At 63.6% G+C, this 19,319-nt stretch overlaps 3 protein-coding genes across 4 annotated transcripts in view; 1 reads left to right on the top strand and 2 right to left on the bottom strand.

The window, feature by feature from the left end:
* Nucleotides 1-12,139, top strand: part of TRPM5 (transient receptor potential cation channel subfamily M member 5) — a 23,501-nt gene extending 11,362 nt beyond the window's left edge. Inside the window, exons 8-27 of the mRNA XM_004713757.1 lie at nucleotides 2,050-2,114; nucleotides 2,344-2,535; nucleotides 2,773-2,875; nucleotides 4,229-4,347; nucleotides 4,682-5,032; nucleotides 5,749-5,889; nucleotides 5,978-6,101; nucleotides 6,382-6,527; nucleotides 6,701-6,813; nucleotides 6,988-7,080; nucleotides 7,178-7,439; nucleotides 7,975-8,093; nucleotides 8,297-8,429; nucleotides 8,506-8,680; nucleotides 9,919-10,069; nucleotides 10,306-10,487; nucleotides 10,947-11,079; nucleotides 11,618-11,690; nucleotides 11,857-11,932; nucleotides 12,072-12,139. Coding sequence (XP_004713814.1) covers nucleotides 2,050-2,114; nucleotides 2,344-2,535; nucleotides 2,773-2,875; nucleotides 4,229-4,347; nucleotides 4,682-5,032; nucleotides 5,749-5,889; nucleotides 5,978-6,101; nucleotides 6,382-6,527; nucleotides 6,701-6,813; nucleotides 6,988-7,080; nucleotides 7,178-7,439; nucleotides 7,975-8,093; nucleotides 8,297-8,429; nucleotides 8,506-8,680; nucleotides 9,919-10,069; nucleotides 10,306-10,487; nucleotides 10,947-11,079; nucleotides 11,618-11,690; nucleotides 11,857-11,932; nucleotides 12,072-12,139 — 2,819 coding nt within the window. The remainder of the gene's footprint in view (nucleotides 1-2,049; nucleotides 2,115-2,343; nucleotides 2,536-2,772; nucleotides 2,876-4,228; nucleotides 4,348-4,681; nucleotides 5,033-5,748; nucleotides 5,890-5,977; nucleotides 6,102-6,381; nucleotides 6,528-6,700; nucleotides 6,814-6,987; nucleotides 7,081-7,177; nucleotides 7,440-7,974; nucleotides 8,094-8,296; nucleotides 8,430-8,505; nucleotides 8,681-9,918; nucleotides 10,070-10,305; nucleotides 10,488-10,946; nucleotides 11,080-11,617; nucleotides 11,691-11,856; nucleotides 11,933-12,071) is intronic.
* Nucleotides 12,140-12,660: 521 nt separating this feature from the next.
* On the bottom strand, nucleotides 12,661-14,886 carry TSSC4 (tumor suppressing subtransferable candidate 4). Of its 2 annotated transcripts, none has more exons than XM_004713758.2 (3): nucleotides 14,599-14,886; nucleotides 13,760-13,861; nucleotides 12,661-13,680 (listed from the first exon to the last, which is right to left on the bottom strand). In XM_004713758.2, exon 3 carries the CDS (start codon nucleotides 13,655-13,657, stop codon nucleotides 12,755-12,757), a length of 903 nt encoding a protein of 300 aa, XP_004713815.1. In that variant the 5' UTR covers nucleotides 13,658-13,680; nucleotides 13,760-13,861; nucleotides 14,599-14,886; the 3' UTR covers nucleotides 12,661-12,754. The 2 variants fall into 2 exon arrangements, with proteins under 2 accessions (XP_004713815.1, XP_045153223.1); XM_045297288.1 differs by lacking the exon at nucleotides 14,599-14,886 and adding an exon at nucleotides 14,475-14,574.
* A 1,873-nt stretch (nucleotides 14,887-16,759) lies between these two features.
* The window catches only part of CD81 (CD81 molecule), a 5,547-nt gene continuing 2,987 nt past the window's right edge, over nucleotides 16,760-19,319 (bottom strand). Inside the window, exons 2-6 of the mRNA XM_013007489.2 lie at nucleotides 18,966-19,040; nucleotides 18,690-18,794; nucleotides 18,349-18,450; nucleotides 17,623-17,709; nucleotides 16,760-17,178 (exon numbers count right to left, since the gene is read on the bottom strand). Of these exons, the coding sequence (XP_012862943.1) occupies nucleotides 17,116-17,178; nucleotides 17,623-17,709; nucleotides 18,349-18,450; nucleotides 18,690-18,794; nucleotides 18,966-19,040 (432 nt within the window). The 3' untranslated portion in view covers nucleotides 16,760-17,115. The remainder of the gene's footprint in view (nucleotides 17,179-17,622; nucleotides 17,710-18,348; nucleotides 18,451-18,689; nucleotides 18,795-18,965; nucleotides 19,041-19,319) is intronic.

Below are 19,319 nucleotides of genomic sequence, written 5' to 3'. Positions count from 1 at the left end.
AGGGGCACTGCTCTGTGTAGCCACCAGGGGCAGTGCTGCCCAGGGAAGGGGCACTGCTCTGTGTAGCCACCAGGGGCAGTGCTGCCCAGGAGAGGGGCACTGCACTGTTCCAGCCAGTGCCAGCTTGTAAAGTTTAATTTATCAAGAAAATACTAAGCAGCAACTCATTAAATTAAAAAAGAGAGAACCATATTAATGAAGTGAGGCATATAAAGATTGATATCCCAGACACTGAGCTAAAATGGACTGGGATTGGCCATTTTGAACCAGTCTATGGTTCACTCTGCTGGAACCACGTCCAGAGGAAGGGTTTCACATTTCAAGCTCTCTCTCCAAGAACAACGCTCTCTGCTCTCCGCTCTCCGCCACTGGAGACTATCCGTGCACCAAGACGGACGGCCAGTCCATATGACAATCACTTGAATTCACACACCCACGAGTGCCTCAGGGGACTGTGTCCCTCCTTCGGCGGTCTGCAAGCGGCCCACGTGCCGTGAGAATGCATCGACCACGAGTGGTGTCTGGAATTCAAGAGCTGGAAATCAAGAGCATTAGGAACCATTGTTGGAAGAGATGGTCTTGGAGGACAGAAACCACGCTGGTAGACCAAACGCTACGAGTTTGGCAAGACCAACAGCCTATTTGTTCATCGCCAGAACCGTTTACCAATGACATAAACGGTGACCACCTGTGCGGACCTCACCAGACAGACCCAAGGACCCAACACACAGGAACCAAATGGACCCCATCCATCAGAACCAGGCCAGGGTCTGCCTGTGGAACAGACCACCCATTGCGCAAATGCAAGGCCAGGCCGAGGCTGATTAAGATGGAAACAAGTCCATGGGCACCGAAGCATGACCGTGAGTCTGTCCCACCTGAACGCAGAGGCCATCGCAAGGACAGATAGGAGACACTGAATGCTCAGGACTGCAGGCGTGATGGGTTGTGAACGAGGTCAAGGGCAGCCTAGAACGGGAGGGAAAGAGAAGCAACTCTTCTGCAGGCTTCAGAAGCGATGCTCAGACTTGCTCTCGAACATCGAGGCACTAAAGCTCAGGGAAGAAATGCTGGTGCCAATGAGCTGAAGCACCAATGGTATTGAAGGAAGATGCTTTTGCTGCACGGATGGCATTCATGAAAATGCCAGCCTCCAGGCACGCACCCTACAGGACAGGGGAGAAGGGCCCCTGTGGGTCTCGGAGATGGTAACTCTTTACGGGGCTAGAAAGTCTCGTCCGTCTCCCGAGGAGCAGCTGGTGGTTTCAAACTGCTGACCTTGCGGTTAGCAGCCTAGCGAGTAAAACCACAGGATGCCACCCGGGCTCCTTCGATCGAGGGGCCGCAGAGGCAGACAGCTACGCCTGATCCTGGATGGCAGGCGGGAGGACAAACGTATACTGGCCAGGGGGGCGCTGAGGGATTTTAGTGTGTCTGAAGAGGGGGTGGTGGGCCAGTTAAATGGAGCAGCCTGTTTGGGGAGGGGGTGTGCCTTCAGGTGACTGTGGGACTTGCTGCCTGTGTGTGGTTGGCCTGAGATCCTGGCAGATGGGGGCTCTGGGTGGGGGGTTCAGTTCAGGCACTTGTGACTGAGTTCACACAGCACTTCGGGGGCCTGTGTGAGATCAGAACTGAGACCCACAAGCATCACGCCTTTTTCTGGAGGTGCCCTGGGCCCACCTTTTGGTCAGCAGAGGGCTTTACCATGAACGGGCTCCTGAGTTCAGGCAGGACCCCCAAAATGGCCCGGGTGCCTCTTTGATTTGTCACTCAACAGAAGGGTCTGGGCAGGTCGGACTGTGAGGCCTGCCTGTCCAGGGAGGGCAGGAGGCTCTGGACTCCGGTGCCCGAGACACTGGCCTCCACCAAGGCTGGTGCCCAAGGACTGAGCCAAGGGGGGCGGTCATGGCCACAGAGCTCCCACAGGGCAGGATGCAGATGCAGCCCCGGGTCCTCAGCTTGTGATAAAGGTCCCTGAGGGGCAGCCCTGGGGCCTGGTGGTCTCCTCCTGCCCCGGCCCAGGTCTCCCCTCATGATGGTCATCTACAGGCACCAGCAGCATCGAGATCCCTGTCCTCTGCCTGATGGTCAACGGTGACCCCGGCATGCTGGAGGTAGGGGCAGTGGTTAGGGGGGCTCCCCAAGGGTGGGAGTAGGGTGAAGGGACAGGGGCATACCAGGACTGCCAGGGTCTGGGATCGATCTGCTCTCCCACTCCCTCCCACCTCTCTCCCCACTCCTTCCCTCCCTCTCCCCTATGTCTCTCCCTCCTTTCCTTCCCCCTCCTCCTTTCTTCCCTGTCTCTCTCCCCAACTTCCTCCTCCGTCTGCCCCTGTCTTCCAGAGGATGTCCCGGGCCTTGGTGCACGAGGCCCCGTGGCTGATCCTGGCCGGCTCTGGGGGCCTCGCAGACATCCTGGCAGCCCTGGTGAACCAGCCCCACCTCCTGGTGCCCCAGGTGGCTGAGAAGCAGTTCAAGGAGAAGTTCCCCAACGAGCACTTCTCTTGGGAGGACATCCTGCACTGGACCAGGCTGGTGCGCGGCCATCCACCCCACAGCACTGGCCCCCACCCTTGTCCCCACAGGACAGCTGCCTCACGCGGCCCTCCCCTGGCTGCCCAGCATGGCAAGCCCCCGATCCAGGATGGCCTGTCGTGGATGGGGTGGGAAGGGGCTTGGTGACCAGCCTGCAGGCCTGTGGGGGGCTGTCCCTGGGTGTGTGGGGGTCCTGTGCCCTGGGAACAGCCCCGCTTGAGCCTCTGCTTGCCCCAGCTGCAGACCATTGCTGCGCACGCGCACCTGCTCACGGTGTACGACTTTGAGCAGGAGGGCTCCGAGGAGCTGGACACGGTCATCCTCAAGGCGCTGGTGAAAGGTGAGGAGCAGCCCGGACACCCGGCCCCCACGGCTCCTTCGGATCCCACAGCTTCTCAGGGGGGAAGGAAGTGCAGGGGGCGCTCAGGCACAGCACAGGCAGGGCCCTTCCTGCAGCACAGGGCCACCTCCCATGTCCTGTCTGGTCCTGGGCTTCTCCGAGAGAGGCCTGTGCCTGGGGCAGGGCCTGACCCCTCCCGGGACAGCAGCACTGGGCATGCCCTCAGGCCGCCGCACTGTGTGTGAGACTGCCCATGTCAGCGGTCTGAGGACATGGAGAAGGAGCTCTGGTGGGACTTGTGCACTGCCAGCCTCGAGGTCTGCGGTTCAAACCCACCAGCTGCTTGGCGGGAGAAAGATGAGGCCGTCTGCTCCCGGAAAGACTCACAGTCCCAGAAACCCCGGCCTCCGAGGGCGCTCTAGGTTTTTGGACATTCACACATTGTACGGCCAGCTCATTCTCATCACTCCAATGAGATTCGGGGCCCCCTAGCCCTCACGCCTCATTTCCCCAGACACCCCACACCCTCTTTCCTCTCCTGAGGGGTGGCTGCTTGGTCGGAACCACCCGGCCCAGTACTTAACCCTCTGTGCAGCCAGGTCTCCTCCCCCCAAGGACAGGAAGCCACGTCACCTTAGCAGAGTGCCCTGGTCTGCACCAGGCGCCGGCTGACCTGCTTCAAGGGGTGGCGCACCTCCCCATAGACACTCATGTTGTGGCCACTCTGGAGAGGGCGTGGCTGGGGCAGCAGACACAGGTTCAGGGAGGGGAGGTTGGGTAGGGGGCTCACGGCAGCAGAGAGACTCCCCCGTGGGGCTATCAGGCACCTGGGTGTCCCAGCTGCTCCCCAGACAATAACCAGTCCAGCTGCCCCTGCCCATGTCCTGCCCACAGGGGTCACCGAGGTCCATGCAGTCATTTAACAAGACACCAAGGTTGGCCGCCCAGCTCTGGAGCCAATGATGGGTCTCACTGGGTAGTGGTGTCCCCCAGGGCTAGACCTCCAGGCAAGGACGGCAAAGCCACCTGTCGGGAAAGGGCTTCATGTTAACCCAAACTCCTGGCTTCTACTCAGGAGCCCCAAGGTCCTGGGCAGTGGGGGGTGAGGGGGAAAGAAGAAAGCTATGAGGGTGGTGTCAGGCGCCCAGCTCCTCCTCCACTCTGCTCAGCCCCGCCCCCTGTGGGAGGAGCCAGGTGGTCTTTCCATCTGCCTGCCCAGCGCTCCCTCCGGGCTTTGGGGAGCAGCCCCTGACCAAGTGCCTCTCAGAAGCCCCGTGCAGCCAGCGCTGGGGTGTCTAGAAGCCCCATGGGGGGGGGGCGGCGCTGATGGCGTCTCTCTGTCCCTGCCCGCAGCCTGCAGGAGTCACAGCCATGATGCCCAGCACTACCTCGATGAGCTCAAGCTGGCCGTGGCCTGGGGCCGCGTGGACATCGCCAAGAGTGAGATCTTCAACGGGGACGTCGAGTGGAAGGTGCCCACCTCAGCACCTGGGCTAGACCAGACTCCCCATCCAGACCACCCTGGTCACCTGGGCTAGGCTAGTCCCCCGCACCCTGATCACCTGGACTAGGTGCCCCCCCCCACCTCATGACTTCGGCTAGGTGTTCCCCTCCCCAGCCACTTGGGCTTGGTCAGTCCCCCCTTGGCGGCTGCGTCCTGAGCGCCGATCCTGGACCATCCACCCACGCAGTGTTGGGCTTGACCAGGAGTCCCGGAGCTGTGGCTGGGGATCTGAACTCCGAGCGGAGTCCAGCGCCCCAAAGGCCTCTGCCTTGATGCATACCCGCCCCCCCACCCCACCCCAGTCTCAAGACCTGGAGGAGGTGATGATGGACGCGCTGGTGAACGACAAGCCGGACTTCGTGCGCCTCTTCGTGGACAACGGCGCGGACGTGGCCGACTTCCTGACGTACGGGCGGCTGCAGCAGCTCTACCGCGCCGTGTCCCCCAAGAGCCTGCTCTTCGACCTCCTGCAGCGCAAACACGAGGAGGGCCGCCTGACGCTGGCCGGCCTGGGCGCCCAGCAGCCCCGCGAGCCGCCCGCCGCGCCGCCCGCCTTCTCCCTGCACGAGGTCTCCCGCGTGCTCAAGGACTTCCTGCATGACGCCTGCCGCGGACTCTACCAGGAGGGCCGCGCGGGGGCCCGCGGGCCGGCTGTGAGAGAGGGCGGGGCCAGACTAGGGAGGGCGGGGACAGGTGGGTGGGCGGGGCTAGTGATGGTGGCCGGTGGGATCAGGAGGTCGGGCCCACAGAGGGGAAGCCAGGAGGCAGTGAATGGTGATGGTCAGGAGTAATGGTTGTTGGTGGTGGGCGGGTCCAGCAGTTGGACGGGCGGGGTCAGTGTGGGGAGGGGCCAATGAAATGAGGCGGAGCTAGTGATAGTGAGGGGTGGAACCAGTTGGTTGGGGGTGTGGCTTTCAAAAGGCGCGGGTGGGGCCAGCAGCAGGATGGGTGAGGTCAACCTGGGGTGGGGCTAGTGATGTGGGGAGGAGCGGAGGCTGGTGATGGACAGGGTCAGTGGTGGTGAGGAGTGGGGCCAGCAGTGGTGTTGGGCTGAGCCAGTCTGGGCAGGGGTGGAGACAAGTGGACAGGGGCAGGACTAGTGATGGGGGCGTGGCTTATTACAAGGGAGGGAGGAGGCTGGTGGTGGGCGTGACCAGCCAGTGGAGGGACGGGTCTCGCGATGGTGAGGGGTGCGTCAGCGTGGGGGGGAAGATGGTGGAGACAGGTGGTCATTGGTGAGGCTAGTGGTAGCAATGGGCGGGACCAGCAACAGGGTGGGATGGGGTCAGTAAACTGAGAGAAGGGGCGGGACCGGTGGGGGCCGGGCCCAGACAGCATTAGGCACAAAGGCGGGTGTCTGCTCCTACAGGAGAAGGGTCCGGCCAAGCGGCCCACGGGGCATAAGTGGCTGTTGGACCTGCAGCAGAAGAGTGAGGATCCCTGGCGAGACCTGTTCCTGTGGGCGGTGCTGCAGAACCGCCACGAGATGGCCACCTACTTCTGGGCCATGGTGAGTGTGCTGGGCCAGCGCAGGGGCCAGGTCACCACCGGAGTTCGCGGGGAGGGAGGGGGCCGCCACCTCACAGCCGGTCTCGCAGGGCCAGGAGGGCGTGGCCGCCGCGCTGGCCGCCTGCAAGATCCTCAAAGAAATGGCCCACCTGGCGGCTGAAGCCGAGGTGGCCCGGACCATGCGGGACGCCAAGTACGAGCAGCTGGCCCTGGGTGAGTGGGAGGGGACTCAGGGGGTTCCCTGTTCTTGCTCCCCGTGGACCCAGGGTGGAGGAAACCTGCCCCACTTGGGTAGCTCCACCTTGGGTCCTGCATGGGGTGGGACACTGATGTTCTGGCAGGGACACTCTGCGGGATGGGGGCTCCTGAGGGACCCAGGGTGGCGTGCACAAGCCACTGCGCTGTCAAAGGGAGGCTGCAGGGAAACAGAGGCAGAGAGGGGCGGGACACGGGTCCCCCACTGAGCAGCGGTGTGGTGGCCCGGTGGCCGCAGGTCTCTTCTCTGAGTGCTACAGTAACAACGAGGACCGCGCCTGCGCGCTGCTGGTGCGCCGCAACCGCAGCTGGGGCAGGACCACGTGCCTGCACCTGGCCACCGAGGCAGATGTCAAGGCCTTCTTTGCCCATGACGGCGTGCAGGTGGGTGAGCCCCGCGCTGCCATAGGCACCTTCCCCTCTGCCACCCCATCCATCACCTGTGGCCATTCAGCTGTGGACCCGGGCCAGCCCCCCACCCCCATTAAGCCGTCCCCTGAGTCTCTTCCCCAGCCCACCTGTGAGAGGAGCTGGGTGGGCAGCAACCTGTCTTGCAGGCCTTCCTGACACGGATCTGGTGGGGGGACATGGCCACAGGCACCCCCATCCTGCGCCTGCTGAGCGCCTTCATCTGCCCCCCACTCCTCTACACCACCCTCATCACCTTCAGGTATGCAGAGGACCAGCCTGGGCTCCAAGGGGTGACGGGGTGTTGCGCCCCCCACCTGGCCCCCTGCCTGGTGTCCTCATAACCCTCCCAATGTAGCTGCCATTCAAGGCCAGGCCCGGGCCCTGTAGGAGGGCCTCCGGGGACCTCCCCGGCCTAAGCACCCCATGCCCACAGCGACGAGGCCCCACAGAGGGCAGAAGCAGAGGCCCTGCAGGGGTCAGACAGCCTGGACTTGGAGAGAAGCCCACTCAGCAAGCCCAGTGGCCGGTACTGAGCCTTGGAGGGTGAAGGGCCGGAGGCGGGCAGTGGCCGAGGAGCTCTGTGGGGCACCCGCCTACTTGCTGGCTCCCCATCTGCCTCACAGGACAGACCAGCCAGACGAGGCACCAGGGGCTCTGTCCCTCCACCGCGGGCCTGGGGCCTCCTCTCTGCTCACACGCTGGCGCAAGTTCTGGGGTGCTCCAGTGACCGTGTTCCTGGGGAACGTGGTTATGTACTTCGCCTTCCTCTTCCTGTTCACCTATGTCCTGCTGGTGGACTTCCAGCCGCCACCCCACGGGCCCACAACACCTGAAATCACCCTCTACTTCTGGGTCTTCACGCTGGTGCTGGAGGAGATCCGGCAGGTGAATCTCGGGCAGCAGTTCCTCAGAGGCAGAGGCTACCCCTTGTCCCCAGACTAGACAGAGCCCTGATCCCAGATCCATACTGAACCCAGATCCCAACTCCTCACTGAGCCCTGATCCAAGATCCACACCGAGCTCGGATCCTGACTCATCATTGAGTCCTGAGCCAGGTTCCACACTGCACAACACCCCCCGCCCCAAGGCACCTCCCAGATCTCGTTCAGGCACAAGTTCCAGGGCACCCCAGTGGCCATGTTCCACATTGAGCCCCAAGCCTAGCTCCAAATGAGGCCCAGATGCTAGCTCCCCAGTCAGTCTGAACCCTGACCAGAGCCAGTTCCTGGACCCTTATCACAGAGAGACCCGACCCCATGTCCAGGCTGACCTCTTCCCTGATCCCACACTGAGCTCAGACCCCAGCTCTCACGGTTCCCAGTTCAAGTGGGAGACTGAGCCTGATCCCTGATAATCTCAGCCTGGCAGCCCCTGGTGGTGGGACCCCTGCAGCTGTAAGGGGCCGTCTCTCCTCCACCAGGGCTTCTTCACGGATGAAGGCACGAACCTGGTGAAGAAGTTCATGCTGTATGTGGAAGACAACTGGAACAAGTGTGACATGGTGGCCATCTTCCTGTTTGTCGTCGGTGTGACCTGCAGGTCCGTGTGGCCCAGATGCCTTGCCGGGGCAGCTGCCAGGAGTGGGATTGGGCATGCCACCCACAGGCCTGGGGCCAGTGGGCCTCTCGGGCATTGGCAACAGGGCTTGCCCTGGCCAGCCCGTGTGTGTGTGTGTGTGTGTGTGTGTGTGTGTGTGTGCGCGCCCTTGGGGCCCCCCAGCATCCCAGCCCTGTCCTCCCCAGGGTGCTGCCCTGGGTGTTCGAGGCTGGCCGTGCAGTGTTGGCCATTGACTTCATGGTCTTCGCGCTGCGGCTGATCCACATCTTCGCTGTCCACAAGCAGCTGGGCCCGAAGATCATCATTGTGGAACGGATGGTGAGCCCTGACCCCTCTCCCCACCCCTGGTGTCCCCTGTGCCCCCACCTGGCTAACACGCCTCTCCCACCCTGAGATGAAGGACGTCTTCTTCTTCCTCTTCTTCCTGAGCGTGTGGCTCGTGGCCTACGGCGTGACCACCCACGCCCTGCTGCACCCGCACGACGGCCGCCCCGAGTGGATTTTCCGCCGCGTGCTCTACCGGCCCTACCTGCAGATCTTTGGCCAGATCCCGCTGGACGAGATGGATGGTGCGGCAGGGGAGGGGTCGGGGGTAGGGCTGTCACAGGCTGGAGAGTCCAGCCCGTGATCCAGGGGCGCGGCGTGCCTGTTTATGGGGAGCCGTTCACCCGCACACAGGGCCCTGGGGGTTGTTGTTCTGAGTACCGCTGAGTAAGGGAACTACACGCTGGCCGGCCCTGGCCATCCCCACCACTGTCCCTGTCTGAGCCCCTGGTGGCAGCCACGGTGTCCGTCCATCTTGCTGAGGGGCTTCCTCTTTTTCGCTGCCCCTCCGTTTTACCACGCGTGACATCCTTCTCCAGGACTGGTCTCTCCTGACAACATGTCCAACGTATGTAAGACCATGTCTCCACATCCTTGTCTCTAAGGAGCACTCTGGCCACACTTCTTCCAAAACTGGTTGCTTTATCCTCCCAGCAGTCCCAGGTACTTTCAGTAGTCTTCTCCGGCACTGTAGTTCAAACACACTGCTTCCTATTCAATGCCATGGCCAGGTCAGGCGCACCTGAGTCCTCACAGTGGCACCCTTGCTCTTCAACCCTGCAGAGGTCTTGTGCAGCAGATTCACCCAATGCACTGTCATTGATCTCTTAGCAGCTGCTGCTTGAGCATTGGTTGTGGACCCAAGCAAGACACAATCGTTGACCACTTCAAAGAGGGGGGGGCTGGGGGTTTGCTGATTATGGGCCGCTGGCATGGCCATGGGGCACACACCTGCGTGTAGGGACATGGGAGCCAGCCTGGCTTAGGGTCTGTGCTGGGCAGAGATGGACACATGGCAGGAGTGACCCAGTCCTGGGTCACCCTCAACTGTTCGCAGGAGGCTAGGCCTCACCTGGTCGCACTCCCTGGTGGCCCTTGCCCTGCTCCCTGAACTCTGGGCAGCAGGCCCACTCACTGGTCTCCTACTCCCCCACCCTCCAAGGCCCCGCCCACGGGAAAGGTCGCTCCCCAAGCTGCCAGGAGCAGCTCCAGGCTGCTTCCAGAGGCGGGGCCTCCTGTGTCTGCGCATGCGCTCAGATGTGTGCGGCACTCCTGGCTTGGCTGGGGCTCAAGCAGTGAGGTGTGGGCACCGGAGGCTCGTGAACTGAGCTCTGGCACGCAGCGGGGCACGCTGTGGTGTGGGCACTCTGCGGAGGAAAGGAGCCAGCTCCTGGGAAGGTGTCTGGAGGCTGGTGGGGGGCGGGGGTTGGGATCCGGCCAGGGTCTGCAGAACGCCCCTCTGCACATGGCCCATGTGTTTCAGAAGCCCGGGTGAACTGCTCCACACACCCCCTGATGGGGGACTCACCCTCCTGCCCCAACCTCTACGCCAACTGGCTGGTCATCCTGCTGCTGGTCACCTTCCTGCTGGTCACCAATGTGCTGCTCATGAACCTCCTCATCGCCATGTTCAGGTGCCCTGCGGCCGCGCTCCCCACATGGTAGCCTGAGCCCACCGGTCCTCAGGTCTAGTTGAGGCAGCTGGCGAGGTGAGCCCAGCTTGCAGTAGGACAGGACACCAGGTGTCAAGGCAGGTGGGCCTGGGAGAGAGCAACGGGGGTGGGGGTGGAGTGAGGGATAGTAAAGCCAGCAGCCCCCTCAGAGGAAAGAGGCATGCATCTGAGGCCGTGGGGGGCCCCCACCCCCGCAGCTACACGTTCCAGGTGGTGCAGGGGAACGCCGACACATTCTGGAAGTCGCAGCGCTACAGCCTGATCGTGGAGTACCACGAGCGGCCCTCGCTGGCCCCGCCCTTCATCGTCCTCAGCCACCTGAGCCTGCTGCTCAAGAAGGCCTGCCGCAAAGAGGCAGAGCCACAGGGCCAGCGGCTGGGTGAGGGCGGGCCGCATGGGGCAGACAAGGCAGGACCCCAGAGGTAGTGCCCGGGGAGGGCGGGACCACTCGGGGCAGGCCAGGGCCTAAGTCAGAGCGATGCTCTGGGTCTGAGCGATCTACCTGGACGAGGGTAAGACTGGGGCCGGGCCATAATTCCAAGGGTGGGCCCTGAGGAGGGCAGGGCCAGGGCAGGATATATAGGTGACAATAAGGCCCTGAGGGTCTGGGTCTTTCAGGGGTGGTCTTGGGGACAGGTGCTGGCTGCCACCGTCCACATTGGCTGTGGCCCTGTCCCCTGTCCCAGCCACTGGCTCTGCCTGCTAGGTTAGCTGCTTTCTAAGGCCAACCCCACTAGAGAGGGGGGCACTGATGTACTTGTGGCCAGGGCCCCCTCTAAGGCTGACAGGACCCGTCCTAAGCCTCTGGCCAATCCAGCTGCCCCCCCCCCCCCCCCAGAGAGAGACCTGCCCGACCCCCTGGACCAGAAGATCCTCACGTGGGAGACGGTCCAGAAGGAGAATTTCCTGAGCAGCCTCGAGAAGAGGAGAAAGGAGAGCACCGCGGAGGTCCTGCGCAAGACGGCCCTCAGGTGAGGGAGCCCTCAGGTGAGGGAGCCCTAGGGGAGGGGCGTCCACAGGGAGCGTGCCAGTGATGAAGGAGCACCCACAGAGAGCACCACAGGGGAGGACACTTGTGGGAAGGAAGATGTAAGAGTTAGGGGCGCTCCTGGGGACAGAGGAACAGGGCTGGTGTCAGGGCCTGTAGGCGGATCTCCAGTCTCTGCCAGGCCATGGTCAGTCACTGCTGGTGACAGGCTCTGCTGGGACCAGGCCTGCCCTAGTAAGAGGGACACTGGCCAATAAGCGTGGCATGCTGTCCTTGCAAATTTGGGGCTTTGGCTGCCCTCTGTCTGTGGGTCCTCAATGCCTGCAGGCCCAGCCTCCTGGCCTCGGTCTTGCTCTCCCAGGGCAAGGAGGGCGCCTGATCTCTCTCAGGAGCCCTACACCCTATCACCTGCCATTAGTTGGGCGCACGGGGTGGGGGAACAAAGGGCCAGAGGCCCTGCCGCAGGTACACCGGAGGTGCTGGCATCACGCCAGCCACCGGTGGCGTCTTTTCCACTGCAGGGTAGACGCAGTGGCCACGTGCCTGGGTGCACTTCGGGAGCAGGAGAGGCGAGTCAAGGGTTTGGAGTCTCAGGTGAGCACCCCACTCCTGGAGCCAGATGGGCGCACATCTCTCAGCAGGGGCTGTGCATACCCAGCCTGGAGCTCCAAGCACCTGCAGAGAGCGGGGTGGGATTGGGGTGTCCCTACCCACACCTGAGCTCACCAGCCCTGGCTCCCTGAATGCCTCGCTCTTCCAGATCAACTACTGCACGGTTCTCCTGTCCACAGTGGCTGACACACTGGCACAGGGCCATGGCCCCTGCAGCAAGTGGGGTGAGTGTGGATGGGTCGCCCCTCTGTTGGGAGCTGGCCCCCAGCCCTCCCCGGGGCAGCTGGTGTGGGTGGGGCCCGCCTGAGGCCAGCGTGTCCGTCCTGCGCGCCAGGCGGACCCCTCACTCTCCTTCTCCGCCAGGCTCCCAGAACTGCGGTGGCCGCAGCCCGAAGCTCCCTGCTGAGCACGGAGGCAGCCATCCGTCCTGAACCAACTCCTGGGCCACTTCAGGGAGCAGAGGGTGCCCTGTGGGAAGCACCCTCTGCCTCTTGGATGACCAGCTTCTCGGAAGGCTGCCCCCACCCCACCCCTGTTGTCTGATTAAGAGTCTGACTTGCTGGTCACTGTGGTTTTTTCCCTCTACAAGCCCAGGGCCCTTCGGCCAGTGGGCCAACCTGTGCCCCAGCCCAGGCACCCTCTGCAGCTTTCGGTGCAGGAACAACCTCCCACCAGCTGGGAGTCCCTCGCCAGCACAAGCCACCCGCCCCTTGAGGCACCCAGACGGGGCGGTACCTGGAAAGGGGTGGGCTTTGGGCCACACAAAGCAGACACCCTCCCACTGTCCCTGGGGACGGTGACCCCCATGGGAGGGGTCAGCAGGCCATCAAGCTGTCACCGCTCGAGTCTCCCAACGACCTCGGGGTAACACCGGTTAGAGTGGGAAAGGACCCGGCCCTAGTGAGAAGGTGCACACATCCTTGGGGACACAAGACAGCACACAGAGCCTGGATGAGCCCTCAAACTTTTACTGTCCCCACATGGCAGTGATGGCGGGGCTCCCGTGTGTGCAGGCGCTGCCACAGGCATTGCCCGCTGAGGGCATCTTAGGCCTCGGCCCCGGGGCCGTCGGGAGGGCTGCTGCCTTTGCTCCGTAAGTGGTTCCTGCTCCGTTTCCTGCTGCCGTGGAACCCTACTGCTTCTACCAAGAGGGGCGGCCCTGGGCCGGGGCCCAGCCCAGGGGGGGTTCCCTCTCCCTCCTGCAGGTCCCCATGAGGGCCCCCCTCCTCAGTCTCAGGGCTGGCGACCAGGTGGGCCAGCTTCACGCCATCCTCGGCCTCACCCACGGCTGCGCCCACCTTCCTTGGGCCCCGGCTCCTTTCGGGCCTACTGAAGATGATTCTGCCCTGCCCGCGGCTGGAGGGGTCCTGGTTGAAGGTGGGGGCATATTTGGGGGGCCCAGCCGGGCTCCGGGAGCCCAGGAAAGACAAGGCCGCCTCACGGTTGCTCTGGTCACTGCCCTCAGGCATGCCATCCAGGCTGTACCTGGTCCAGCGCTCGGGGTGCGTCACGTAGTCGGGGACAGAGGGCACCCGGGGCGGTGGGACAGCTCTCAGACTGCCGCAGCGTGGGCCCTGTTCTGGAGGGTGGTCTGGGGGTGCCAAGGGCCGCTTGAAGTGGCCCCCGTCTCCAGAGTCGGTGTGGGCCACACCCTCCAGGCAGTCGAAGATGTTTCTGCTGCGCTGTGAGAAGCTGGGACTCATGCCGGGCAGGTGAAATGGCCGGACAGGGGCTTGGGGCGGACCTGCTGGGGGTGAGGGTGGCTCATCGGGGCCGGAATCCCCCTCGGCCTCGCCCCGCAACTCCTCTGGGGACAGGGTGTCCACCTTGGCACTGTCTGGCAGGCTGAGGTCCGAGTCTGAATCTGAGTCACTGAGGGAGACCGCGTCCGAAGGAAGGCCGCCCAACTCGGCCTTGCAGTCGGCCTCACCGCCTCCAGTCGCCGCCATCTCTCCAGAGGGCAGCGCTGTCCCTAAACCAAATGGCCCATTAGCTCAGTCTGCGAACCACCCCCTCCGAAGGGGCCCCTGCTGTGAGAAGCCATCTCTCACCGGCCTCGTTTCCTGGGTGCTGGTGGGTGGTTAGGCTCGGTCTCAGCAAGCCTTCTGGGCCCAGGCTCAGTCGTCTATCCTGCAGGGGCCTCTCAGGAAGCGCTGTAGTTGGGAGGGGGTCAAGGAGAGGACCACCCATCAGACCAGCCCAGCAGGAGTACAGACACCTGGCAGCAGGCTAGCAGGGAGGCAAAACCTTGAGTCCAGACTCTGGCAGAACCTGCACAGCGCCTGATTGTTGCAAAGGACTCCCCCAAGGCTGGCACCCTCCAGACTCCTGTGTGTGGGCAGAGGAGCTTGGCTGGGCGAAGGCACGCTCAAGAGCCGCCTCCTGTTACCACGACGACGGGCCAGGGGAGAGCATCAGCGCCCCAACCCGGGAGTTCCGGCGCACGGACACCGCGCGGGGTGACCCCGGGCTCGTGCATACGTTGGGGATGGGGGACCGACGGGCGTGGCTCGGCAGCTCCAGTCGGCGGAGGGGCGGGACTCCGGGCCAGGTGTGGCTCTCAGAGCGAACTCGGGGAGGAAGCTCAGCCCACGAGGCGTTTTAGGGCCCGCAAGGCCAGGGGGGCTCACGCGCAGCCGGCCTCCCGTCCCCCCCATGGGCACGCAAAAGCCACCAAGGTGCCGGACTCGGGGGCTCGGCGGTGGGAAGAGCTGGGGCCTGGGCTTCCTGATGCCCACAGCAGCCGCCCCGCGGCGGGGAACGAACCAGATTCTCCAGGGCCGGATGGATGGGCCCCAGGTCTGGGGACACCGAGACGTCGGAGTGGCCAGGTTCGGAGGTGCACTTTGGGGACTACGACCTCGCGGCGGCCTTCCGTATATAAACCTACCGCTCACGGCAGCCTGGCCTCCTCCATGTTGGTCGCGCTGCCTGCCGGGACGCCGCGCTTAGCCCTTTGGGAAACCGAGTCTTCTGTCGGCGAAGCGGCTCAGTGCTCGTGTCCAAAGAACTACAACTCCCAGAAGGCACTTGGCCACCGTCTCCGAGGCCTGACGGGACTCGTAGTCCTGTGCGGTTCCTTTTCCTACTCTTAACCTTTCTTTTGCTGGGGAGGCTAGCTCGGGACTGATTCCGAGACGTGGGCACCTTCGAGGAACAAGTTCGAATTTAAGGAGAAAAGGGAGACAAGGCCGGATGCGAGTCCCAGAGTGCTCCCTGGGCTCTAGCGCCACCTGCCGGCAGCCGCGAGTACACAGGCCGCCTCGGGAAGGAAGCGCGCGCTCGCGCTTCGCGGGCACACAGCCAATCGCCAGCCATTTCCTGTCTGGCCCGGAAGTAGCGAGGCGTCGCCTTTTTCCGTCCATCCATCGCCTTTTCTTCCTGAGCTGTGGGGGCCTAAGCTAATCAGAGGGCCGTCGTTGCGTTCCGCTGCCCAGCCCCACCGCATCGGAGCCCCCCAAGCAGGTCCCCGCACTCACGCAGCCCCAAATCAGAAGCAGGCCTCATCTTGCACGCATGGGCTGCCTGGCCTCCCCTGCTCAAGGCTACAAGTAGTGCCTGTTGCCCAGGGTGTTTCCTGGGGCCTCGTCCAGGGGCAAGGCTCTTCCCAGGCCCACCTTTACCCTCAGGGACACAGCCGGCCACCCCCGGGTCCTCTAGCCACAGCGTGCATCTCTGAGCAGCAGACCTGCCCTCGCCCCTGCTGTGGCGTGGCTGGTGCAGAGACTTAGGTGGCCTGGAAGGGGCAGGCCATCCTTCCATCGAGCCCCTCTGGTCCGGTGGCCCTGCCCATTGGGATCCCACCCCCAAGAGGGCGGGTGTGTGTGACTGGGGGAAGCCTGTGCTACAGAAACCTGGCTTCAAAAGGCCACAGGCCACTTGAAGATAGGTCACCTTCTGCCAGGTGACGGAGGACAAGGCCCAAGGGTTCTCCCTTTGATATCGTCGTCTCCCTGGGACCCTAGGCCCAATGGGGGCTTCGATATTGGCTTTCTCTGATGACTTGGATACCTCTGCTGGAAACTGGGGGTCCGTGACGCTACCCAGTCCAAAGGCAGGGTCGCATCAACCAACCCCAAGCAGGGGACACCACCTGCCCATCTGTGGGAGCAGTTGCACCCAGGTCTTTGATTTGGTAGGGGCTACAGACTGGTGGGAAGACACCACCAGACCCATGTGTATCTGTGTATTGGGCAACCCAGCCCTATCCAGAAGCAGGAGACGCAGGCACCCTCCTCAGTCCCGAGCATCCAGGAAGAGCTCGGATCACCCCTTGAGACCCCTGCTTCTACCCATAGCGCAGTCAATTGGAGGAAAGCACCCCAGACTCCTGGGCAGATGTATCTGCAGGCCCCACAGCGGAGAGGTGGGGCTTCTGGGGGCATTCCAGTACCAGAGCCCTCCAGCTCTGATGTGGAGGGGGTGGGGTCCTTAAGGTGCTCGGCAAGGCTGGGGCCCAGTCCATAAAGGAAGAACCCCAGTCAGATTCACCCTCAAAGAGTGGTAGATGTGGGCACCACCCAAAGGAGGCGAAGTCACCCAGCATCTCTAACCAAGCAGCCTGCCCTCTGAGCCATAGTGGGTGAGGCCTGGATCGGTGGATTGGTCAACCCCCACTGTCCAGATAACCCAGACTGGAAAATTGGACAAAGGGAGGAGACCCGGGCAGGGCCCAGAGATGGCTTGCGAGTCCAGGGGCTCCCCAGAGGCCACTTGGTCATACACACACACACACACACCACCCCCACCCCCAAGGCCCGCCAGCCCGTGCTTACAAGCACAGAGAGGGGTGGGCAGGAAGGAAGGAGAAGAACCATCAGTCCTGAAGTCCAAACCAACACCCCGCGGGCCTCCCCCACCCCACACGTGCAGTGGGCTGGTTCGGCCAGGTGCTCACAGGGGCCAGGAGGAAACCCAAGGAGGGAGGGAGGCCTTCCAGCAGGGTGGGGCCCATATCCTGCCGCTGCTCAGCCTGGTCACTGGGGAGGGGCGGATCCAGGGGCACTCCCACGTGGCCAGCCCCCCTCCCAGGGAATCAACCACAGGCCTGGCAGGGTTTCCCTCTTTATTCAATGGAAGATGGGGAAGTACAGTGGGAGGTGACATGGTAAACAGCGCTAGGGCAGCTCGGATGGGGCTCCAGATACAGGTGGGGGAGGGGGAGGCAGGGCTTCAAGCCGCCAGTTGTACTGCCTGGGGGACGGGGACGTGCGGTGGGGTTGCGGCCCCTCAGCTCGTGGGGCCCGGCTCCGGGGTCCTCCCCCAGGCCGCCGGCAGCTGCCCCGTACCCCACGCGGGCCGCCAGCCCCAGAAAGGTGACAGGGCTGGGTTAGAGAAAGGAGCCCTGGAGATGGGAAGGCTACGCATATACGGGGGGCTATGTACACGGGCGGCGGCAGCGCTGAGCTCAGTACACGGAGCTGTTCCGGATGCCGCAGCACAGCACCATGCTCAGAATCATCTCGAAGATCTGCGGGGCGTGGCGACAAGAAGGGTGTGCGCGTCGGGGGCGTGGCGTGCGTGGGAGGGGCAGGGCAATGCGGTAGGGCGTCTATGTTAGTGTGAGTGGGGTGTGCACGTGCAGGAGGCGCGGTAGGGCGTGTATGTTAGTGTGAGTGGGGTGTGCACGTGCAGGAGGCGCGGTAGGGCGTGCATGTTAGTGTGAGTGGGGTGTGCATGTGCAGGAGGCGCGGTGGGGCGTGTATGTTAGTGTGAGTGGGGTGTGCATGTGCAGGAGGCGCGGTGGGGCGTGTATGTTAGTGTGCGTGGGGTGTGCACGTGCAGGAGGCGTCGGGGACAGGCGGGGGCGGGGCAGAGACCTTCAGGTGAAGGGCAGAGACTGGTGGGGGTCAGGGAGCAGTGTCAGGGCCGCATGTGTCACGGGTGTCCCCACCCGTGCCCTCCCCCAACTCACCATGATGACGGCGACCACGATGGCCGCGATGCCGATCAGGTAGAGCTTCCCAGAGAAGAGCTCGTCTATCTTCTGGTGGCAATCCTCCTGGGGGACCGCGGGGATGTGGAGCGCGGTGCAACCCAAGGCCCCCGGCCCCTCATACATGCCCTGTATACACATGCCTGCACCCTGCCCTCACACATGCACACACACATACACCCTGCATCCCTGCCCCTACACACACACAGTACACACATACACACTCCCGCACCCCTGCCCTCACCCACACACAGTGCACACACACACACCCCTGCCCCTGCCCTCACCCCCACACAGCACACACACCACTCCCTGCCCCCACCCACCCACCCACCCACACACCCACCCTGCCCCTCACACGGCTAGCTCTCACATGACTCTTGGCATGGACCGATGTCCTGGCTCAAGCCACTTCTGGGCAGCGGAGGGCCAAGGTCACAGCAGCCACCACTGGCCTTGAGCAAGGGCCGTCACATGCCCACCATCCCAGCCATCAGGCCTCCCTCAGCCCCCGACCACGAGGGTGACCCTCCAGTCAGCTCTCACCCTCAGAGTCTGGGTTGGGCACAGCAGCGTCTGCCCCACTCACCGGCTACTGCCAGGCTCTGTCCATCCCCCCTTCCCCTCAGTGTCCGTGTACCCACGGCCATGTCAACCTCTGCCGGCCACCCCCCAGTGCCCCGTGGACCCGTAGCCACTGCACACCTTGAAGAGGTTGGTGATCACACTGCTGCCTGTGGGACACAGGTTGTTCTTGGCCAGCGAAGTGGCCAATGTGGTCAGCGCATTGGAGCCACAGCAGTTCAGCTGCAGGAACAGGGGTGCCGCGGTCAGGCTGGCAGCCAATGTCCACGGCCAGTGTCCCCCGCCACTGAGCCCAACCTCTAGGGGCTGCAGACATCAGAGGGCCTCATCCTGCGGGGAGATGAGCCCTGCCTGCCCCTGGGCCCACCCACCGCCCCGGGACCGAGAGGGCAGAGTGGGCCCTCTTCAAGGACCTAAGGGGCAACGTCCAGGAAGCCCCCAGGGCAGGGCCCGGCCCGCACCGTCTCGTGGAAGGTCTTGACCACAGTCTTGGCGTTGTTGGCCTCATCATCCAGCACAGCCTGCTGCAGAGCCTGATCATAGAACTGCTTCACGTCTTTGGCAATCTGGGCAGGGGGCAGGGGGGCGGGGTCAGCAGAGCAGCGACTGCCCCACCTTGGGCAGACAGGTGCTCAGCCCCACGGTGCCTCCAGGAAGCTCTCCTGCACCTTCCTAATGGGTGGCCGCGCAGGAAGGAGCTAAGGGCACCCCACCAGGCCCTGGTGGACCCCCCTCACCTGGTCCTTGTTGACGAAGCCCCAGATACCAGCAGCCACTTCGCAGGCAAACAGGATGACCAGGCAGGTGAAGAACTGGGGTTCGGGCAGGGGCGGGGCGAGAGCAGAGGGTGCAGCTCATCAGTCCAGTAAGGGGCTTCCTGAGCCAAGCGTGCCCACCAACCATTGCCCCTCACGGGCAGACTCTAGGGCCAGACCTGCATGCACCTACCCTGCCCCCATCTCAGGGCACAGTGCCGATCAGACCCAGGGCCCTGAACTCCTCTGCCACCCACCTGGTCAGTACCCATGTGAGCCCTGGAGACGGGGTGCTGGCAGGCCTGGCCCTCTTGACACCAAGCACCAGCAAGGCAG

This window comes from Echinops telfairi, unplaced genomic scaffold (assembly GCF_000313985.2).
Source record: "Echinops telfairi isolate 266 unplaced genomic scaffold, ASM31398v2 ScPeMD7_7417;HRSCAF=8455, whole genome shotgun sequence".
NCBI lineage: Eukaryota > Metazoa > Chordata > Mammalia > Afrosoricida > Tenrecidae > Echinops > Echinops telfairi.
This window is presented reverse-complemented; position numbering and strand designations above follow the sequence as displayed.

Coding starts and splice junctions, on each gene's coding strand:
- TSSC4 (XM_004713758.2), bottom strand. CDS start 13,657: ATGGCGGCGACTGGAGGCGGTGAGGCCGACTGCAAGGCCGAGTTGGGC.